Below are 17,885 nucleotides of genomic sequence, written 5' to 3'. Positions count from 1 at the left end.
GGGCTGGGTGTTGGTTAGGGTTGTGGAAACCAGTGGCTGACGGATTTTTATTGTCAAGGAAAGGTTTACTGACCTTGACTGCTGTGATCTTTTTGGAATCAATGATCAACCCTGTTTGCAACTCATGAGGAATTGGAGTGCCTGGATTTTCAAGATCAAGACAAAGATCCAGGGTTTCAATGACTTCCTGGACTTGGCCGGTGGTGAACCTGCAGAGACAATCACTTTTGTTGGCAGTGACATTCGTGTTTCTGGGTCCTCGATTTTTGAGATTGAGAAACACCTGGAAAGAGCTTATGGATTCACAATGTCACTGGACAGAGGCGGATGGCAATACCGAGATCTTTGCAGGTGTTCCCGTTCTTCAATTTATTTATATAGCACCAAATCACAACATAATTCACCCCAAGGCGCTTCACAAGGGTAAGGCCTATCCTCCCAGAACAAGCATGTAGGCAACAATGGTATGAAAAAAATTCCCTAACTTGAGGAAAAAACCTCAAGCAGAACTGACTCCAAGGGGTTGACCAACTGAACATACTGCCATACTGACAATAAATTACCATGAAGAATTTTCAAACATGCAAAACAAAAACAGAAAAGGTTTGTTGACAATACATTGCATGAGCCATTGTTTTCCAGAGAATGTTCCAGGTGAGAAGCAGTATCAGGCCTCTACTCTCTTCAACAAGGAGATGGTCATGTTCTGTGCAATGTCATTTGTTGTGAAGTCTCGTAGCAGACTGTTCAGAAACGTGTCTCAGAACATGACCATATTTCATTGACTGTCTAAGATGATTAAAGATCACCTAGTGACACTGGATCTCCCTCATAATTTCAATGACATTGTGCCTCTAGTCAGTAACATAGATTGTCTTCATGAAGAGTGGATAGAGAAGGAAAGAGGTACATCTTCAGTGGGGATGTACACCAAATCCATAGCATGAGACAATACAGCGCCACCTGCCTCTTGGGAGTCGCCAGTGCAAACTGGCCGCTCACCTCTTTCTCCAGAGGAGTTTCAAGCAAGAGGCAAACATCCAAAACCCGTACATGTTGCCAAAATGATGTACATACACGGGGGTGCTAGACGGTCTGACACAGAATCTGCCATCTTCTTTGTTGTTTAACACACGTAGACGTAAATGGTGGTAAATAAAAGCTGATGTTCTGAATTGTCTTCAGTGTGTAGTGAAAACAAATGACTTTAAAGTTGTTCTTCCAGTACTTTTGGAAGGAAGTGTACAGTGTGGAGCAAAAGTTTTAGGCACATGAATAAGAAAATTAAAACAATGAAAAACTGCAATACAATTAAGAAAAGTGTATATAAATACAGTAATTTTGTTACTGAACAATTAGAATTTTTTTAAACATGAGGTTTGTGAGTTTTTAACTGATCACTTTCTTTAATACTGTAAAACGTGTGTGTGTGTGTGTGTGCGTGCACATGTGTGTACTTCACTCCTCCAGTGACGAAATCCTTTCCCACCCTGTGGATCCGCCCTTTGGTCCACCCTGAGGTACCAAAGGTATAAGAACGTGACACACAGAGTTGCCACACAGAAATTGCAGTGACCTGCATTGTTGGTTTCTTTCACTGCTGATTGGAGCATTTTTTTGTTTCTACGTGTCTGCAAAGTAAAGATTCAGATTCAGCACTTTGTTGGAAAGTTGGAAGCAATCTGCTGAACAGGAGAGTTGTGCAGAATTAGACCATAGAGCAGAGCTGCAGTGTGTGAAGCATCAGTCAGTGAAGTCCTGCTGCCGCTGCTGCTGCTGCTGCCATCATCACCATGATAATCAGCATCGCTCTGATTTGGGCCGTCATGGTGGGATTCTGCTGTCTTCTCTGGCTTGCTGTGGGGATACGACACAGGTAAGACACACATCATGCAGGACATATTACAATCAGCTTCATACAGCCGGGTCCCATTTGAAAATACTGGACAATTAACAATTATAGTTTGACAAGCCAGTGACACAACGTGCCCCATGCTGTGATGCATACACACTGACGCAAACACAGTCAGGTGAAGAACAATAGCGAAGTCACTGTTACACAAAATACTTTTGTAAAGGCAGTGTCATGTGTTTGGCATGCAGTGGGGTGGATCTGTCCTCACAATGTGCTTTCCAAATGGAGCTATTGTTCAGCCTTTCGTTGTGATTGGCCGGCCACGTGACAGCGTGACACGTTGATGACTACATGTATGTGTACTAACACAACATGCTTTAGCTGGCAGGAGGTGCACTTCACAGTGACAATAAGACTGGTATGTCACTAGAAAAACATTGGAAACGATTTGAATAACAGAACCACAGATGAGTTGAAATGAAACAACCAGTACACTCTTGTGGTTTTACTTTTCAGCTTTAATTCAATGGATTACCAAAATAACTTTTGATTTGATGAACTGCAGCCCTTTTGTACACACTTCCTCCAAATAAAGGAAAACAGATCAAATCCAGGCACCAAAACCTGCTTTCTCTGTTCCACTCTGCAATGAAGCAGTGCTGTCTTGGTGGTTTAAAGGACAAAAGCTGCACAACGCACAGTTTCTCCAGTCACAGCCACAGAACCCTCTATATCATTCATAGTGGTCATAGGTGTCTTGGTGTCTTCCCTCATTAGTTTCCTTCTTGCACAGTCGCTTACTTTTTGAGAACTGCTTCCTCCAGTCAGATTTGCCACATAGTGCCAAACTGTGTGTATTTCTTAATGATTAACGTAAATGAAGTCCAACGCATATTCAGTGACATGTATCCACCACTTGACTTGTCTGAAGAAAACTGGCTGTAAAACTGATGATCTGTATTGAAGGATATGTCATTCAAAGCACATATTAAACAAATATGTAGGACTGCTTTTTTGCATTTACGCAATATCTCTAAAATTAGAAAGGTCTTGTCTCAGAGTGATGCTGAAAAACTAATTCATGCATTTATTTCCTCTAGGCTGGACTATTGTAATTCATTATTATCAGGTTGTCCTAAAAGTTCCCTGAAAAGCCTTCAGTTAATTCAAAATGCTGCAGCTAGAGTGCTGACAGGGACTAGAAGGAGAGAGCATATCTCACCCATATTGGCCTCTCTTCATTGGCTTCCTGTTAATTCTAGAATAGAATTTAAAATTCTTCTTCTTACTTATAAGGTTTTGAATAATCAGGTCCCATCTTATCTTAGGGACCTCATAGTACCATATCACCCCAATAGAGCGCTTCGCTCTCAGACTGCAGGCTTACTTGTAGTTCCTAGGGTTTGTAAGAGTAGAATGGGAGGCAGAGCCTTCAGCTTTCAGGCTCCTCTCCTGTGGAACCAGCTCCCAATTCAGATCAGGGAGACAGACACCCTCTCTACTTTTAAGATTAGGCTTAAAACTTTCCTTTTTGCTAAAGCTTATAGTTAGGGCTGGATCAGGTGACCCTGAACCATCCCTTAGTTATGCTGCTATAGACTTAGACTGCTGGGGGGTTCCCATGATGCACTGAGTGTTTCTTTCTCTTTTTGCTCTGTATGCACCACTCTGCATTTAATCATTAGTGATTGATCTCTGCTCCCCTCCACAGCATGTCTTTTTCCTGGTTCTCTCCCTCAGCCCCAACCAGTCCCAGCAGAAGACTGCCCCTCCCTGAGCCTGGTTCTGCTGGAGGTTTCTTCCTGTTAAAAGGGAGTTTTTCCTTCCCACTGTCGCCAAGTGCTTGCTCACAGGGGGTCGTTTTGACCATTGGGGTTTTTACGTAATTATTGTATGGCCTTGCCTTACAATATAAAGCGCCTTGGGGCAACTGTTTGTTGTGATTTGGCGCTATATAAATAAAATTGATTGAATTGATTGATTGACAATAATCCTTATATTTAATTTTTCATGTAAAATAATTTTTAAAGCAATATTTTTGTTCAACCCCTTGATTTTAAGCTGAAAGATGACACTACAAACATGTCTTCATAGTTTAATTTAAAGTCCAATGTGGTGGTACACAAAAGCAAATTACAAAAAAAACAAATAAACCCCCCAAAACAAAAAGAAAAACAAACAGAAAAAGGTCATTTTTCAATAGTTGTTCAATAACAACTATTGATGAGGCGCTTTCCAGTCTTGTCTTTCAAATTGCTTTAAAACATAAAAACAGAAGTTTAAAAATAACATAATGAAAGGTATCATAGAGCTGGTGCAAACCCTGTGTTCGCCCCAAGCCATAATATAAATGCACAAGTAAATATACACATTTCTGTAATAGTGTTTTAAAGTATTTAAGATTTCTGTGTGACTTCCTTAGGAAGCTATTCATACCAATTGATCACAAACATTTTGCCGATCAATATACAGTAGTGTTTAGAATAATAGTAGTGCTATGTGACTAAAAAGATTAATCCAGGTTTTGAGTATATTTCTTATTGTTACATGGGAAACAAGGTACCAGTAGATTCAGTAGATTCTCACAAATCCAACAAGACCAAGCATTCATGATATGCACACTCTTAAGGCTATGAAACTGGGCTATTAGTAAAAAAAAGTAGAAAAGGGGGTGTTCACAATAATAGTAGGGTAGCATTCAGTCAGTGAGTTCGTCAATTTTGTGGAACAAGCGGGTGTGAATCAGGTGTCCCCTATGTAAAGATGAAGCCAGCACCTGTTGAACATGCTTTTCTCTTTGAAAGCCTGAGGAAAATGGTACGTTCAAAACATTGTTGATTGGAGAGGGGAAAACTTATACGCAGGTGTAAAAAATTATAGGCTGTTCATCTACAATGATCTCCAATGCTTTAAAATGGACAAAAAAAACCAGAGACGCGTGGAAGAAAACAGAAAACAACCATCAAAATGGATAGAAGAACAACCAGAATGGCAAAGGCTCACCCATTGATCAGTACCAGGATGATCAAAGACAGTCTGGAGTTACCTGTAAGTGCTGTGACAGTTAGAAGACGCCTGTGTGAAGCTAATTTATTTGCAAGAATCCCCCGCAAAGTTCCTCTGTTAAATAAAAGACATGTGCAGAAGAGGTTACAATTTGCAAACACATCAACTGGCCTAAAGAGAAATGGAGGAATATTTTGTGGACTGATGAGAGTAAAATAGTTCTTTTTGGGTCCAAGGGCCACAGACAGTTTGTGAGACAACCCCCAAACTCTGAATTCAAGCCACAGTTCACAGTGAAGACAGTGAAGCATGGTGGTGCAAGTATCATGATATGGGCATGTTTCTCCTACTATGGTGTTGGACCTATATATGGCATACCAGGTATCATGGATCAGTTTGGATATGTCAAAATAATTGAAGAGGTCATGTTGCCTTATGCTGAAGAGGACATGCCCTTGAAATGGGTGTTTCAACAAGACAATGACCCCAAGCACACTAGTAAACCAGCAAAATCTTGGTTCCAAACAAATAAAATGAATTCCTCGCAGATGTGAAGAAATCATGAAAAACTGTGGTTATACAACTAAATACTAGTTTAATGATTCACAGGATTGCTAAAAAAGCAGTTTGAACATAATAGTTTTGAGTTTGTAGCGTCAACAGCAGATGCTACTATTATTATGAACACCCCCTTTTCTACTTTTTTTACTAATAGCCCAATTTCATAGCCTTAAGAGTGTGCATATCATGAATGCTTGGTCTTGTTGGATTTGTGAGACTCTACTGAATCTACTGGTACCTTATTTCCCATGTAACAATAAGAAATATACGAGGTCTGTGAGAAAAGTATCAGACCTTTTTATTTTTTTCAAAAACTATATGGATTTGATTCATATGTTTTTACATCAGCCAAGCTTGAACCTTCTTGCGCATGCGTGAGTTTTTCCACGCCTGTCGGTTGTGTCATTCGCCTGTGGGCAGGCTTTGAGTAAGCACTGCTCCACCCCTGTCATTGTTGTTTCATTGCGAGGAAATGGCGGAATGATTTGGGCTTTTTTTCCATCAGAATTTTTTCAGAAACTGTTAGAGACAGGCAGCTGGAAACCATTCGAAAAATTTATCTGGCTTTCGGTGAAAATTTTACGGGCTTCACAGAGAATAAGGAGTGTTACTACAGCTTTAAGGATGGCCCACAATGGCACTCGGCGCGCCGCGCTCCGAGCCGCCATCGAGAGGCAGACCCCACCACATCATTTCTAAGCGGATTGCTGTGTGGAGCTGGGACCGTCGTGTGCAATTTCTCTGGTTATCACAAGAGCTGGACATCAGCCATTTTCCGGCAGATTTCACTTTTAACAAGAGATTTTGTCATGGAAAGCCGCGCGGAGGCTTCGCGCGTCATGACCGATTCACTGATGAAGCGAGACAAAGGAACACCTCCGTTTTGGAGTGCCAGAGGACAAGTTGGGACATGCCTATCTCGGCTTTCAGTGCTTACCAGTCGAGTGAGTACAAGAGAAATTGTGGAGAGCTGGGCATGTCCCAACTTATCCCCTGGCACTTCGAAACGAAGGTGTTCCTTTGTCTCGCTTCATCAGCGAATCGGTCGTGACGCGCGAAGCCTCCGCGCGGCTTTCCATGACAAAATCTCTTGTTAAAAGTGAAATCTGCTGGAAAATGGCTGATGTTCAGCTCTTGTGATAACCAGAGAAATTGCACACGACGGTCCCAGCTCCACACAGCAATCCGTTTAGAAATGATGTGGTGGGTTCTGCCTCTCGATGGCGGCTCGGAGCGCGGCGCGCCGAGCGCCATTGTGGGCCCTCCTTAAAGCTGTAGTAATACTCCATATTCTTTGTGAAGCCTGTAAAATTTTCACCGAAAGCCAGATAAATTTTTCGAATGGTTTCCAGCTGCCTGTCTCTAATAGTTTCTGAAAAAATTCTGATGGAAAAAAAGCCCAAATCATTCCGCCATTTCCTCGCAATGAAACAATGACGAGAGGGGTGGACCAGTGCTCCCTCAAAGCCTGCCCACAGGCGAATGACGCAACCGACAGGCGTGGAAAAACACACACATGCGCACGAAGGTTCAAGCTTGGCTGATGTAAAAACATATGAATCAAATCCATATAGTTTTTGAAAAAAATAAAAAGGTCCGATACTTTTCTCACAGACCTCGTACTCAAAAACTGAATTAATCTTTTTAGTCACATAACACTACTGTTATTCTGAACACTACTGTATGCTTTAGATCATCCATGTAAGCATGTTGTTGTTGAGACATACCAAAAAATGCTGGATCCTTAACCTTAACCTTTGATGGAACTACTCCAAAATGTAATCACCTTGAGATATCTACTCCCACCAAGTTTGAAGAGCCCATCCTAGGAGTCACTGAGTGAGAGGCAGTGCACAGTCAGGATAGACTGCATCTATCATGGAGACAACAAAACTCTTTTACATGATTTAGAGTCACCAATTAAAAAAACAAAAACATATTAGTTTGATTAATCAGATCAGTTATTCATTAATTTTGGCAACAACTATGGCTATCATCCATTCTGACAGCTGGATACACATTTTCTCCTGAGCAAACCAAATTTGTGCTGTCATCAATAAATGGATTTCCTTGTTTATTATCCACATAACTACACGAGAACAGTATTTGTCACTCAATTTGCATGATCATGTGTGTGAAGCGTGGGAATTAATTTAACAAATCATGTGTGAAGCGTGGGAATTAATTTAACAAATCATGCAGACAAATTGTATCTTTCATGACACTTCCCGTGCTACATTTTTGCAAATTTGGCCACCTCAGATGTGTGTATGTATATATATATATATATATATATATAATTTTTTTCCACAGCTGCAGACCACAGCTGCACACCAAACGTGTCCGCTGATATTCTGTGGTTCTTCTGTAATACGCTTCTGCATTATGTTGATACATTTATGATATGGAAGTATCGCACCATATCATCATGTAGCACTATTTATGTTTTGCATGTAACCACCTGGCTTAGCCTTATATCCTCCCACATCCCAAGACATGCAGGTTAGGTTAACTGGAATCTTTAAATTGCCCATAGGTGTGTGTGTGGGTGTGAATGTGTTTGTTTGTCTATATGTGGCCCTGCCACAGGCTGGCGTCCTGTCCAGGGTGTACACCGCCTCATGCCCTATGATTACTGGGTTAGGTTCCAGCCCTCCTGTGACCCTTAATTGGAGTAAGCAGTTGACAATGTGGTTGTGTGATTAAGTCAGTTTAGTTAAGTGTCTGTTGCCATTACCATGAGTGAGAAGTGTAGTGCATTTGATGTCTACCACCACTGTCTCTGTTTCTGAGTGTCTAAAAATAAAAGCACCTGCTTGAAGCAGAATGCAGAAAAGACAAAATACTCTGTGTGTGCGCATGTGCATGAGTGTGTATAACTTTGATCATGGACAAATTGTGGATAGCTGACATTTGCTGTTTGGTATGTTTATGTATTTTGAGTCAAGGATGAACGTCACCAAAACGGAAAGTTGATAGATCTAATATTTGTAGGGGAAGGTACAGATATTATCAAACAACACTGAACAACGGATGTTGATAATTACATTCTGGACTCACACACCATTCCAGCAGGGGGTGGCAAATCATCTTTATATTAAAAGTGTGCGTGTGTGATCTTACTTAGTAAGTCAATGTAAGTAAATCTTCTAATTGTAAATATGTTAAAAAATCATGGATGACACAAGAAAGTGAAAATGTTTATTTCCATTGTGGTCCATTTAAAAATCAAATGACAAAACAGAAGTAATAATAATAATAATAATAATAATAATAATGTGTATATACTAACAAGAACCTAAACAATTTGTAAATACATTAAGACAGTAAATGAACATAAATAATATGTAATCAACAGGAAATTAAAGGATTGTGTTCTTCTAAAAACTGTTGAGGTCTAAGGTTCTAAAAACATTCTGGACTCACACACCATCCCAACTCATTATAGAAACTTTGCATAATTTATTACCACCCTTGAAAAATCTCAGCTACCTTTTTTATAAACACTACACAATCTAGAGCCCATGGATGGGCAATGCGCTAGTTGTAGTCTCTTTTACTATGGAAATCCTTAATAGTGGATTAGTGGGAGAGGGAGCTGGTCAGTGTTATGTCACAGTCGCTGTTATGTCACCACTTCACAATCAGAAAATCAATAAACAATTTCTCCTTCTCACTGCTGCTGATATGCTTAGCTATGGGGTGGGTAAGATTTAAACCTTGTTCGTGTGTAGCACCTTGGGGTGGCTTATGTTGTGATTTGGCTATGCAATAATATATTGAATTAAATTAAATATGTTCGCTTTCTCATCATTCTCATAGGCAACCTAGAGAGCCTGCTATTGAAAATGGTTTGATACCCTACCTGGGTTGCGCTCTGCAGTTTGGAGCCAACCCTCTGCAGTTTCTTCGTCACCGCCAGAAAAAGTATGGCCATATCTTTACCTGCAAGATTGCAGGCCAGTACATCCATTTTCTGTGCGATCCATTGTCGTACCATTCAGTCATCAGACAGGGTCGACACCTGGACTGGAGGAAATTCCACTTCGATACATCTGTCAAGGTAAGTTGAAGTAATTGTTATTTGAGAATATAAAATTCTTCTCTATTTCAAATTAAAAATGAGGAAGACTTCTATGACTTGAATAAAGAAGTAATTTCATGGCATGTTCTAACATTAATACCAGAGTGATGCATTAAATGCAGGACACACAGAGATGGGTTCTGTCACTCAACAGCACAAATACAAAGCCATCCCATCTCTGACCATATTCATGTTTCTCAAAAGATTATCCCTCACAAATTCCAAACAAAGCTGGATACTTTGCAAGTTTTTTCACTTGTCAAAAAGTGAGATACAGTTAGACTAATGATTACATTCTATGCTGGGAATCAGAATGTATATCTCAGAAGGCTCTGTCCACCCAGAGGACTGTAGTTTGGACCATTGGTGTTCAAACACAGAAACACCTACTCAACAGAAGAGGAACTAGGACCACCCCCTGTTGTAAATGGTAAATGGACTGCATTTATATAGCGCTTTTCCATCTGCATCAGACGCTCAAAGCGCTTTACAATTATGCCTCACATTCACCCCGATGTACCACCCCGATGAGGAACAGGGTGCACACAGTGCACCCTGTTCCTCAGTATGAAAACAAGCCAACCTTTTCAGATTTATTAGATGGGAGGTCTGGGCGGCTTTGCTTGAGCTGCTGCCCCCGCGACCCGACTCCGGATAAAGCGGAAGAAAATGGATGGATGGATGGATGGATGGATGGATGGATGGATATTGAAAACATAATCATAATATTCCAAAGAAAAAGCTAGATAATAAAGATCATGCCCAAAACGGCCATCAAAGTATGACCTTCTCTTATTACCTCTATCGTTGCTAGGATACATTTGAATTGAAAATGATAATTTGGTTGCCAGTTTGAATTTAAAACTCGAATGAAATTATTTAGGCACAAATGTATTGACTAAGATCTAAAAACAGAACTATCTTTTGGAAATTAAGCCCTTGCTGGCCACCTTGAATATAGGGGTTAAGATCAGTTTAGATTTTTTTTTTTTTTTTTGTAACATGCTGATTGTGTTTTGTGGTGGATAATGAACTTAAAAGGATTTGGTATTGTTTAGTTCTACAGGGTGGTGATGGTGCCAAGGGTGCAAATCCGCAATGGTGGCCACAGCTAACCAAAAAAGTTAGCTTCGATAACCACCAATCCGCTAACTGAAAAGTTAACTTTTATAATGCTAAACCGGTAAACCGGAAAAAAATTTAGCAGAAGTTACAGCTAACTGCTCACTTTTAGTACTGACTCAGTATACTTTCAGCTACTGATATAAGCCAGTTTCGAGTTTAAGCACCGCCGAGGCTTCTGAGTAAAATCAAAGGCAATCACAAACCCAAAACGAAGCACTTTTCACTTATGGTTTCACTTATAAACAGCTAATTTTGGACATTTTATTGACATGACCTGTAATGATGTCATTTTTACAAAGTGAAAATATCACACATATCTTTTAAAGTGATGTGCTAATTCTGATAGGGACTAACGTGTATGATTTTGATTGTTAAGTTTTACTCACTATGCCAGCAAAAAAAAAAAAAAAAAAACAAGTTAGCGGGGTGAAAGTTAGTGGAACTAAATTCCGCAGAAGCTAATTGGTCTGCTGATGGTTTTCAAAATTTGCTGAAGAGCTAATCCACTAACAAGAAAGTTAGCTTTGCTAATTAGCGGTTAGCAGATTAGCAAAACTGTGCCCACCACTGTAAATGGGATGGACCTATAGTTCCTCTACTGATGGCATCTCCTTTGAAACTGCTCAGTGGATTTTAACCAGCCTCCCAATGTGGAGGAGGTAAAATGTAATGCAAATAGCAAAATACACAAACTTGCAGTTTCAAAGCAAAAAGAAAAAGTTTGAAGAGTTTGCCACCTCTGACTCGACTCAAAGCAGCCTTCTTCAGGGTGACAGGGTGACAACATGCTTCCAATCATGTGGAGGTGTGCCCTCAAAAATCACATGGGTCAGTACAACATGTGCATCACGTCAAATTACGAATTAATTCCACAGCTGACACAAGTCCATAAAAATACACAGATATGGACACAAGTACCTGACTTAAAGAGAAATAGAGAAGCAGCCAACCAATAAAAATGGTAAATGGACTGCATTTATATAGCACTTTTCCATCTGCATTAGACACTCAAAGCGCTTTACAATTATGCCTCACATTCACCCCAGTGTCAGGGTGCTGCCATACAAGGCGCTCACTACACACCGGGAGCAATAGGGGATTGAAGACCTCGCCCAAGGGCCCTTAGTGATTTTCCAGTCAGGTGGGGATTTGAACCCATGATCTTGTGGACTCAAGCCCAACACCTTAACCACTAGACCTGGTGATGGTCTATACTTGTAAACACAAATATATGTGTAAACACAATATAAAAACACATTGCATCAATAAAAAAGTCATAAACACTATATAAAAACATAATGCATCAATAACAAAGAAATAACATCACATTTATTGTCAAAACAACGAACATACAAACAAACAAAACAGCAAACTGACCAGCAGTGCACTAAGTCGGAACAACCTGCACATAGTGGTTCTGTGTGTATTTCTAGTTTCTCTGGATTTACAGCTTTGTACTGAACTTCAGCCACTGTCACAGATTATCATGTGTCAAGAACATGCATGAAGTATGAAGAGTGTCAATTTAAAAACACTAACTCAGGGTGATTTTCAGACTAATCTTTATTTTTAAATGTTGGTATGTGCCATATTTAGTCATTTTGTAAACCCACATATTCCAATAAAGAGTCTTGAAAGCTGGATCCAATCCCGGCAGTCAGTGGGTGAGAGGTGGGGTTCACTGTGGAGAGGGCGCTGGACACAGACATACAAACTCACTCACAGTGACGGACTGTTTAAAGTTTCACTTATCCTGGATGTTTTTAGAAGTGGGGGGAAGTTGGAGTAGCAAACCCAGTCTAACTCATCTAACTTTGACTGAATGTTGATATGTGACAACTCAGGTACACCCAGGAGTCACTGTGTGACCAGTGTTGCCGACTCCTCAGTAAGGCCTGGTTCACACGGCAGGATAATTAAGCCGATATCGGACCCGATCTTCCCCTTCCGACAATCTTAAGGACGCCCCGACAATCATGACGCTAAAGATAATCTTATCAGATATTCTTGCCGTGTGTGGTGTGTTAAGAGTGCTCTGATCTGCTTGGAAGGACGTTAGGAGCGCTCCGATCACAAATCGAGGATATTCAACGTTGGATTTTTTTTGGCCCGATATCGCAGCGTGTGTGGTGTCCTCCAACCAAAACGAGCACGCAGCCTGCTGAATGTGACGTGCAGCCAATCAGAAAGCGAGGTGACGGACGTATGGAGCAGAAAATAAAATCAAAACAGCTCTTCTGACTTACCAGAAAGTCCGGTGGTCACGCTGTCTCCACTCCTTTAAAGAATGCCTTTTCTTTTCTTTTTGTATCTTTTTTTTCCCTCTGTTTTAAATAGTCCACAAAGTATCTCCATTTGTTTACTCTGAAGTCACATTTAATCACAAGAGAATTTGCGAGATTTCCTGTCCCACGTGGGAATGTTCGTGTGTGAAATCTGTTTGTGTGTGCTGTTGTTGCCCTGACCATGTGGATGAACACCACACACTGTACGACCAAAACTGTCAGATTTATCAAATCAAATCAAATCAATTTTATTTATATAGCGCCAAATCACAACAAACAGTTGCCCCGAGGCGCTTTATATTGTAAGGCAAAGCCATACAATAATTATGGAAAAACCCCAAAGGTCAAAACGACCCCCTGTGAGCAAGCACTTGGCGACAGTGGGAAGGAAAAACTCCCTTTTAACAGGAAGAAACCTCCAGCAGAACCAGGCTCAGGGAGGGGCAGTCTTCTGCTGGGACTGGTTGGGGCTGAGGGAGAGAACCAGGAAAAAGACATGCTGTGGAGGGGAGCAGAGATCGATCACTAATGATTAAATGCAGAGTGGTGCATACAGAGCAAAAAGAGAAAGAAACACTCAGTGCATCATGGGAACCCCCCCAGCAGTCTAAGTCTATAGCAGCATAACTAAGGGATGGTTCATGATTATGATTTTTTTTTATCTTCATGTGTGTTGTCTCTCAGGTTTTGGGAACCTAAAGATAATTTTAAAATCCTGTCATGTGAACCAGGCTTAAGAAAAATAGCTATTGGCTGTCCTAAAATTCGTCAGAAGTTGCTAAATTACATATGTCATCATCTAATTAGCCTATTTTTTTGCATAGTATGATGTTGCCACAGATGCTGTAGAAAAAAAAAACCTTTGTGGGAGAGATCATTGAATACATTATTAACATTTTAATATTGTTTGGTAAATTCCATATTCATAAATGTAGTGTATTGAAAGGGAATTTACACGGACTTCTGGCTGAATTTGAACAATATATAAGCAGTATTAAGCTTACAGACTCTCCCAAATATCATAAAACTGACACATTCTATAAGGACCTTTTTGAAGAGAATTAATGTTAAAGAATGCCTTTACTTTTATTTTTGTACAATTTAGTTTTTTTCTATCTCTTTCTATTTATAATGATAATACTGTGAGTGTTATTGTGGCCTCGTCCTTTGTTCGTTTGCTGTTCATTTTACTGTTAATGTATTTTTTGAAAAAAAAAATGTTGTGACAGACCAAAAAAAAAAAAAAAAAGTGAGTAAAACACCTTAATAATACTGAACTACAAATAAACTTGTTTGTTGGTTTGTTTGTTTATTTTGCCATTAGAATTGTCTATCACTTCCCAAAATAACATAACTTCTCCAAGGCCAGGGATCCTCAAAGTCTGGAGACTAATGAGTCTTAGATTTGACATTAAATGCAGGAACAGCCGCGGAGGCATCGCATGTGTTTGAACGCGGAGGATTGTAGATATCCAGTGACGCCAGGAAAAAGTAGCTAGATTTGTTGGTAGTCGCTTTTGAGAAAATAAGTCATCAAGAGGGTTTAGGATTTATTATGTGTCAGCTAAATGTAGTGAAGTAAAAAGATGTACATAGTGCAACAGAAGTATACAGTCACAGAAAATAGAAATACTCAAATAAAGTACCAGTACCTCAACCTTATACTTAAGTACAGTACTTTAGCAAATGCACTTTGTTCCTTAAACTACTGTTTTTTGTTAAAAGTTTAAAAGTGTCTCTGACAAAAGTGATTTATTTATTTTCTGCTGCTTGTTCCTACAAAGTGAACAGGGCCTCTTTTTTTGGTTTTAATGTGAGTCAGATTGATGAATTTAACTTTCAAATGTACCAATTTATTTTTTCAGGAACCTCAAATGCCACTAGAAGGTCCACTCACTGTAGTCCCCCAAAGTCCTGAGGAGAATACTTTATTATTTAGTAATGTAATTTTTATCAATTTTCTTTCTTTCTTTCTTTCTTTCTTTCTTTCTTTCTTTCTTTCTTTCTATTTTTACATAGAAATTATAGTTCAAAACCGAATAAATGAGAGAGAGGAGAACTCACTGTCTCATGTTCTAACTATTAGCTTGCACATGATAATTTGGGTGAAACAAGGTCCTCATAGACAAGTGCACAGATTTGCAGCGTGTATTCATGGTTGTTTCTTATTTTCTTATTCCAGTGGGAACCACAATATAAGTACGTAATGCGATGAGACATTCCTGACTTTCCATATGATCTGTGAAAGACTGATTGTCCTTCATACTTTAATCAACAGGCATTTGGCCATGACAGCTTTGATCCACGCTACGGTCACACTACAGAAAACCTCCACCAGACATTTTTGAAAACACTGCAGGGTGAGGCTTTGCCCTCCCTGATAGAGACCATGATGGAACACCTCCAAGATGTCATGCTAAGATCAGACACGATCAGCCCCAGCATGGATCACTGGGAAGTGGATGGCATCTTTGCTTTCTGCTACAAGGTCAGTCAGCATTATCATCAGCAACAGCACTGAAGTCAGAGAGAACATCTCAACACCACGCTTCCAAAATCCTCCTTAACCATGTTGAAGTGCAGGTGAGGGCTCTGTTTCCATGAAGAATAAATTACACAGAAATTAACAGACAGTATTGCAAAGATATGAATAAAAAATGCTTCTGTGTCCACATCTGGCTAAAGATCCAAAAAATGAATACAAACCTCTGCTATAATCTAAGGCGTTCCTTTCCACCAGTTAGCAATTTTGCAGTTTTGAGATGCATGCAAAGAGACAGACAAACCAAACCAGGAATTGCCACATTACCTGGATCCACTTCTTTATCTCTGGGCCGACTCCTCCACTACCTGGTTAACAGGTGTTGAGTAATCCTACTGACAAAGAGACAAAGTGGGAGAAAAGGTAATAACAATAATCTGTTTTTGGTTTAGCATCAGTTCTCATCATTCAAAGATGCTTACATTTTCAGTTCAATCTCATTTCAAAGTGTGCATTATCTAGTATCTATTTTTAGGTCTAGATGACAATACTTGGCAACCCTGTGCTTGTAATGCACAATGAGGCACAATGTGTCACAATCCTCAATGTGTCACATTGAGGCACAAATCTGGGGAAGAGTACAGAAACATTTCAATGAGCACAGTGGCCTCCATCATCCGAAAATGGAAGAAGTTTGGATCCACCAGGGAAACATGAATTCAGCAATGTACAGAGACATCCTGGATGAAAACCTCCTCCAGAGCACTCTTGATCTCAGAGTGGGGTGACAGTTCATCTTTCAGCAGGACAGTGACCCTAAACACACAGCCAAGATTTCAAAGGAGTGGCTTCAGGACAACTCTGTGAAGGTCCTTGAGTGGCCCAGACAGAGCTCAGACCTGAATCTGATTGAACATCTCTGGAGAAATGGAAATGTCTGTGCACCAACGCTCCCCATCCAACCTGATGGAGCTTGAGAGCTGCTGCAAAGAGGAATGGACAAAACTGCCCAAAGATAGGTGCACCAAGCTTGTAGCATCATATACAAGAAGACTTGAAGCTGTGATTGCTTCCAAAGGTACATCAACAAAGTATTGAGCAAAGGGTGTCACAACTTATGTACATGTGATTTCTTAGTTTTTTATTTCCAAGAAATTTGCAACCCCCCCCACCCCCCAAAAAAACAGCTTTTTCCATGTTGCCATTATGGGGTGTTGTGAGGAGAATTTTGAGGGGAAAAAATGTATTTCATCCATTTTGAAATAAGGCTGTAACATAACAAAATACGGAAAAAAATTATCTGTTACACTAATGCTGTAGATGTTCTACAAATCTGTGATAGCTAATACCATCTTCTATGGAGTAGCATGCTGGGTAGGATGGGGTGTGTGTGTGTATGGATATAGCAGATGCCAAGAAACTTAAACTGATGAAGAAGGTTGGCTCTGCAGCTGAAGAAGTGGAAAGCTTGGAAACTGTAACAGACCATGTTGCTGGACTTCAACCTATGATCAAAAATACTAACCACCCTTTTCATAGTGCTGCCATTGGTCAGTGGTCGTTAGTCTTCCACCAGAAATACTTCTCTAAGTGCTCCCCATAAATCATGCCTCCGTACGGCCATTCGATTCTCTAAATCCTCCCTTTGGCATTGAGCCACAGAACAGCTGTCCACCTTACTGCTTCTCTTCAGTACACAATGTCCATCCATACAAAAGCTGTTCCCTCGCTGCCTTACTGCATCTCATTAGTACTCTTTTTATACTAGTCAAATGTCTGCAGCTGCTAATATGTACTAGAACTCTTCTATTGTTCGAATGTATGCGCAATATTATCAAGACTATTCGGTGCAATAACTCAAGAGTGTTAACTCAGGGCCCCATCACACATAACACGACGTTGGGCGAAAGACACAGAAACTGGAAGAAAATCCGCAAACAAAAAATTAAATGGGTGTGACCGTAGGACCTTTGCGGCCGGGACAGCGGTGGGATCCAACCCCGGACTGCTCCCACTAAAGACCAGAACTCTACCAGATCAGCCAAAGGGGAACATGCAAGCCACTAGCCAAAGGGGAACATGCAAGCCACTAGCTTGGCTAACAGGGACGTTCCCTGTTAGCCAAGCTAGTGGGAACGTCTTTTCAATCTGGACTTCATCTTGCTACACATCTCCCCACCATTTTTGACTTTGTCCCGAAGTCGCAGGTGCATTTAAGCATGTTCTGTGACTACCCACATCCTGCCGACAATGCCAGTTGTGACCGTAAGACCTTTGTGGCTGGGGCAGCGGTGGGATCGAACCCCGGACTGCGCACACTAAAGACCAGAACTCTACCAGGTCAGCCAAAGGGAAATTCCCCGTTAGCCAAGCTAGCGGGAACGTCTTTTCAATCCGGACTTCATCTTGCTACACTGGGAAACGCAAAACATTCCACCTGCTGTCAGGAGAGACACACGGTCGGACAGGCATGCACAATACCGCGAC

At 40.5% G+C, this 17,885-nt stretch overlaps 1 protein-coding gene across 1 annotated transcript in view; it reads left to right on the top strand.

Annotated features, from left to right (window-relative positions):
• The first annotated feature begins 1,680 nt into the window (after nucleotides 1–1,680).
• LOC117522589 (cytochrome P450 7A1) overlaps nucleotides 1,681–17,885 on the top strand; it is a 38,420-nt gene continuing 22,215 nt past the window's right edge. The window contains exons 1-3 of the mRNA XM_034184023.1: nucleotides 1,681–1,876; nucleotides 9,245–9,485; nucleotides 15,195–15,404. Coding sequence (XP_034039914.1) covers nucleotides 1,794–1,876; nucleotides 9,245–9,485; nucleotides 15,195–15,404 — 534 coding nt within the window. The 5' untranslated portion in view covers nucleotides 1,681–1,793. The remainder of the gene's footprint in view (nucleotides 1,877–9,244; nucleotides 9,486–15,194; nucleotides 15,405–17,885) is intronic.

This window comes from Thalassophryne amazonica, chromosome 12 (assembly GCF_902500255.1).
Source record: "Thalassophryne amazonica chromosome 12, fThaAma1.1, whole genome shotgun sequence".
In the NCBI taxonomy this organism is placed as follows: Eukaryota; Metazoa; Chordata; class Actinopteri; order Batrachoidiformes; family Batrachoididae; genus Thalassophryne; species Thalassophryne amazonica.
Note: the sequence above shows the minus strand (reverse complement) of the source record. Positions and strands in the feature narration are given on the sequence as shown.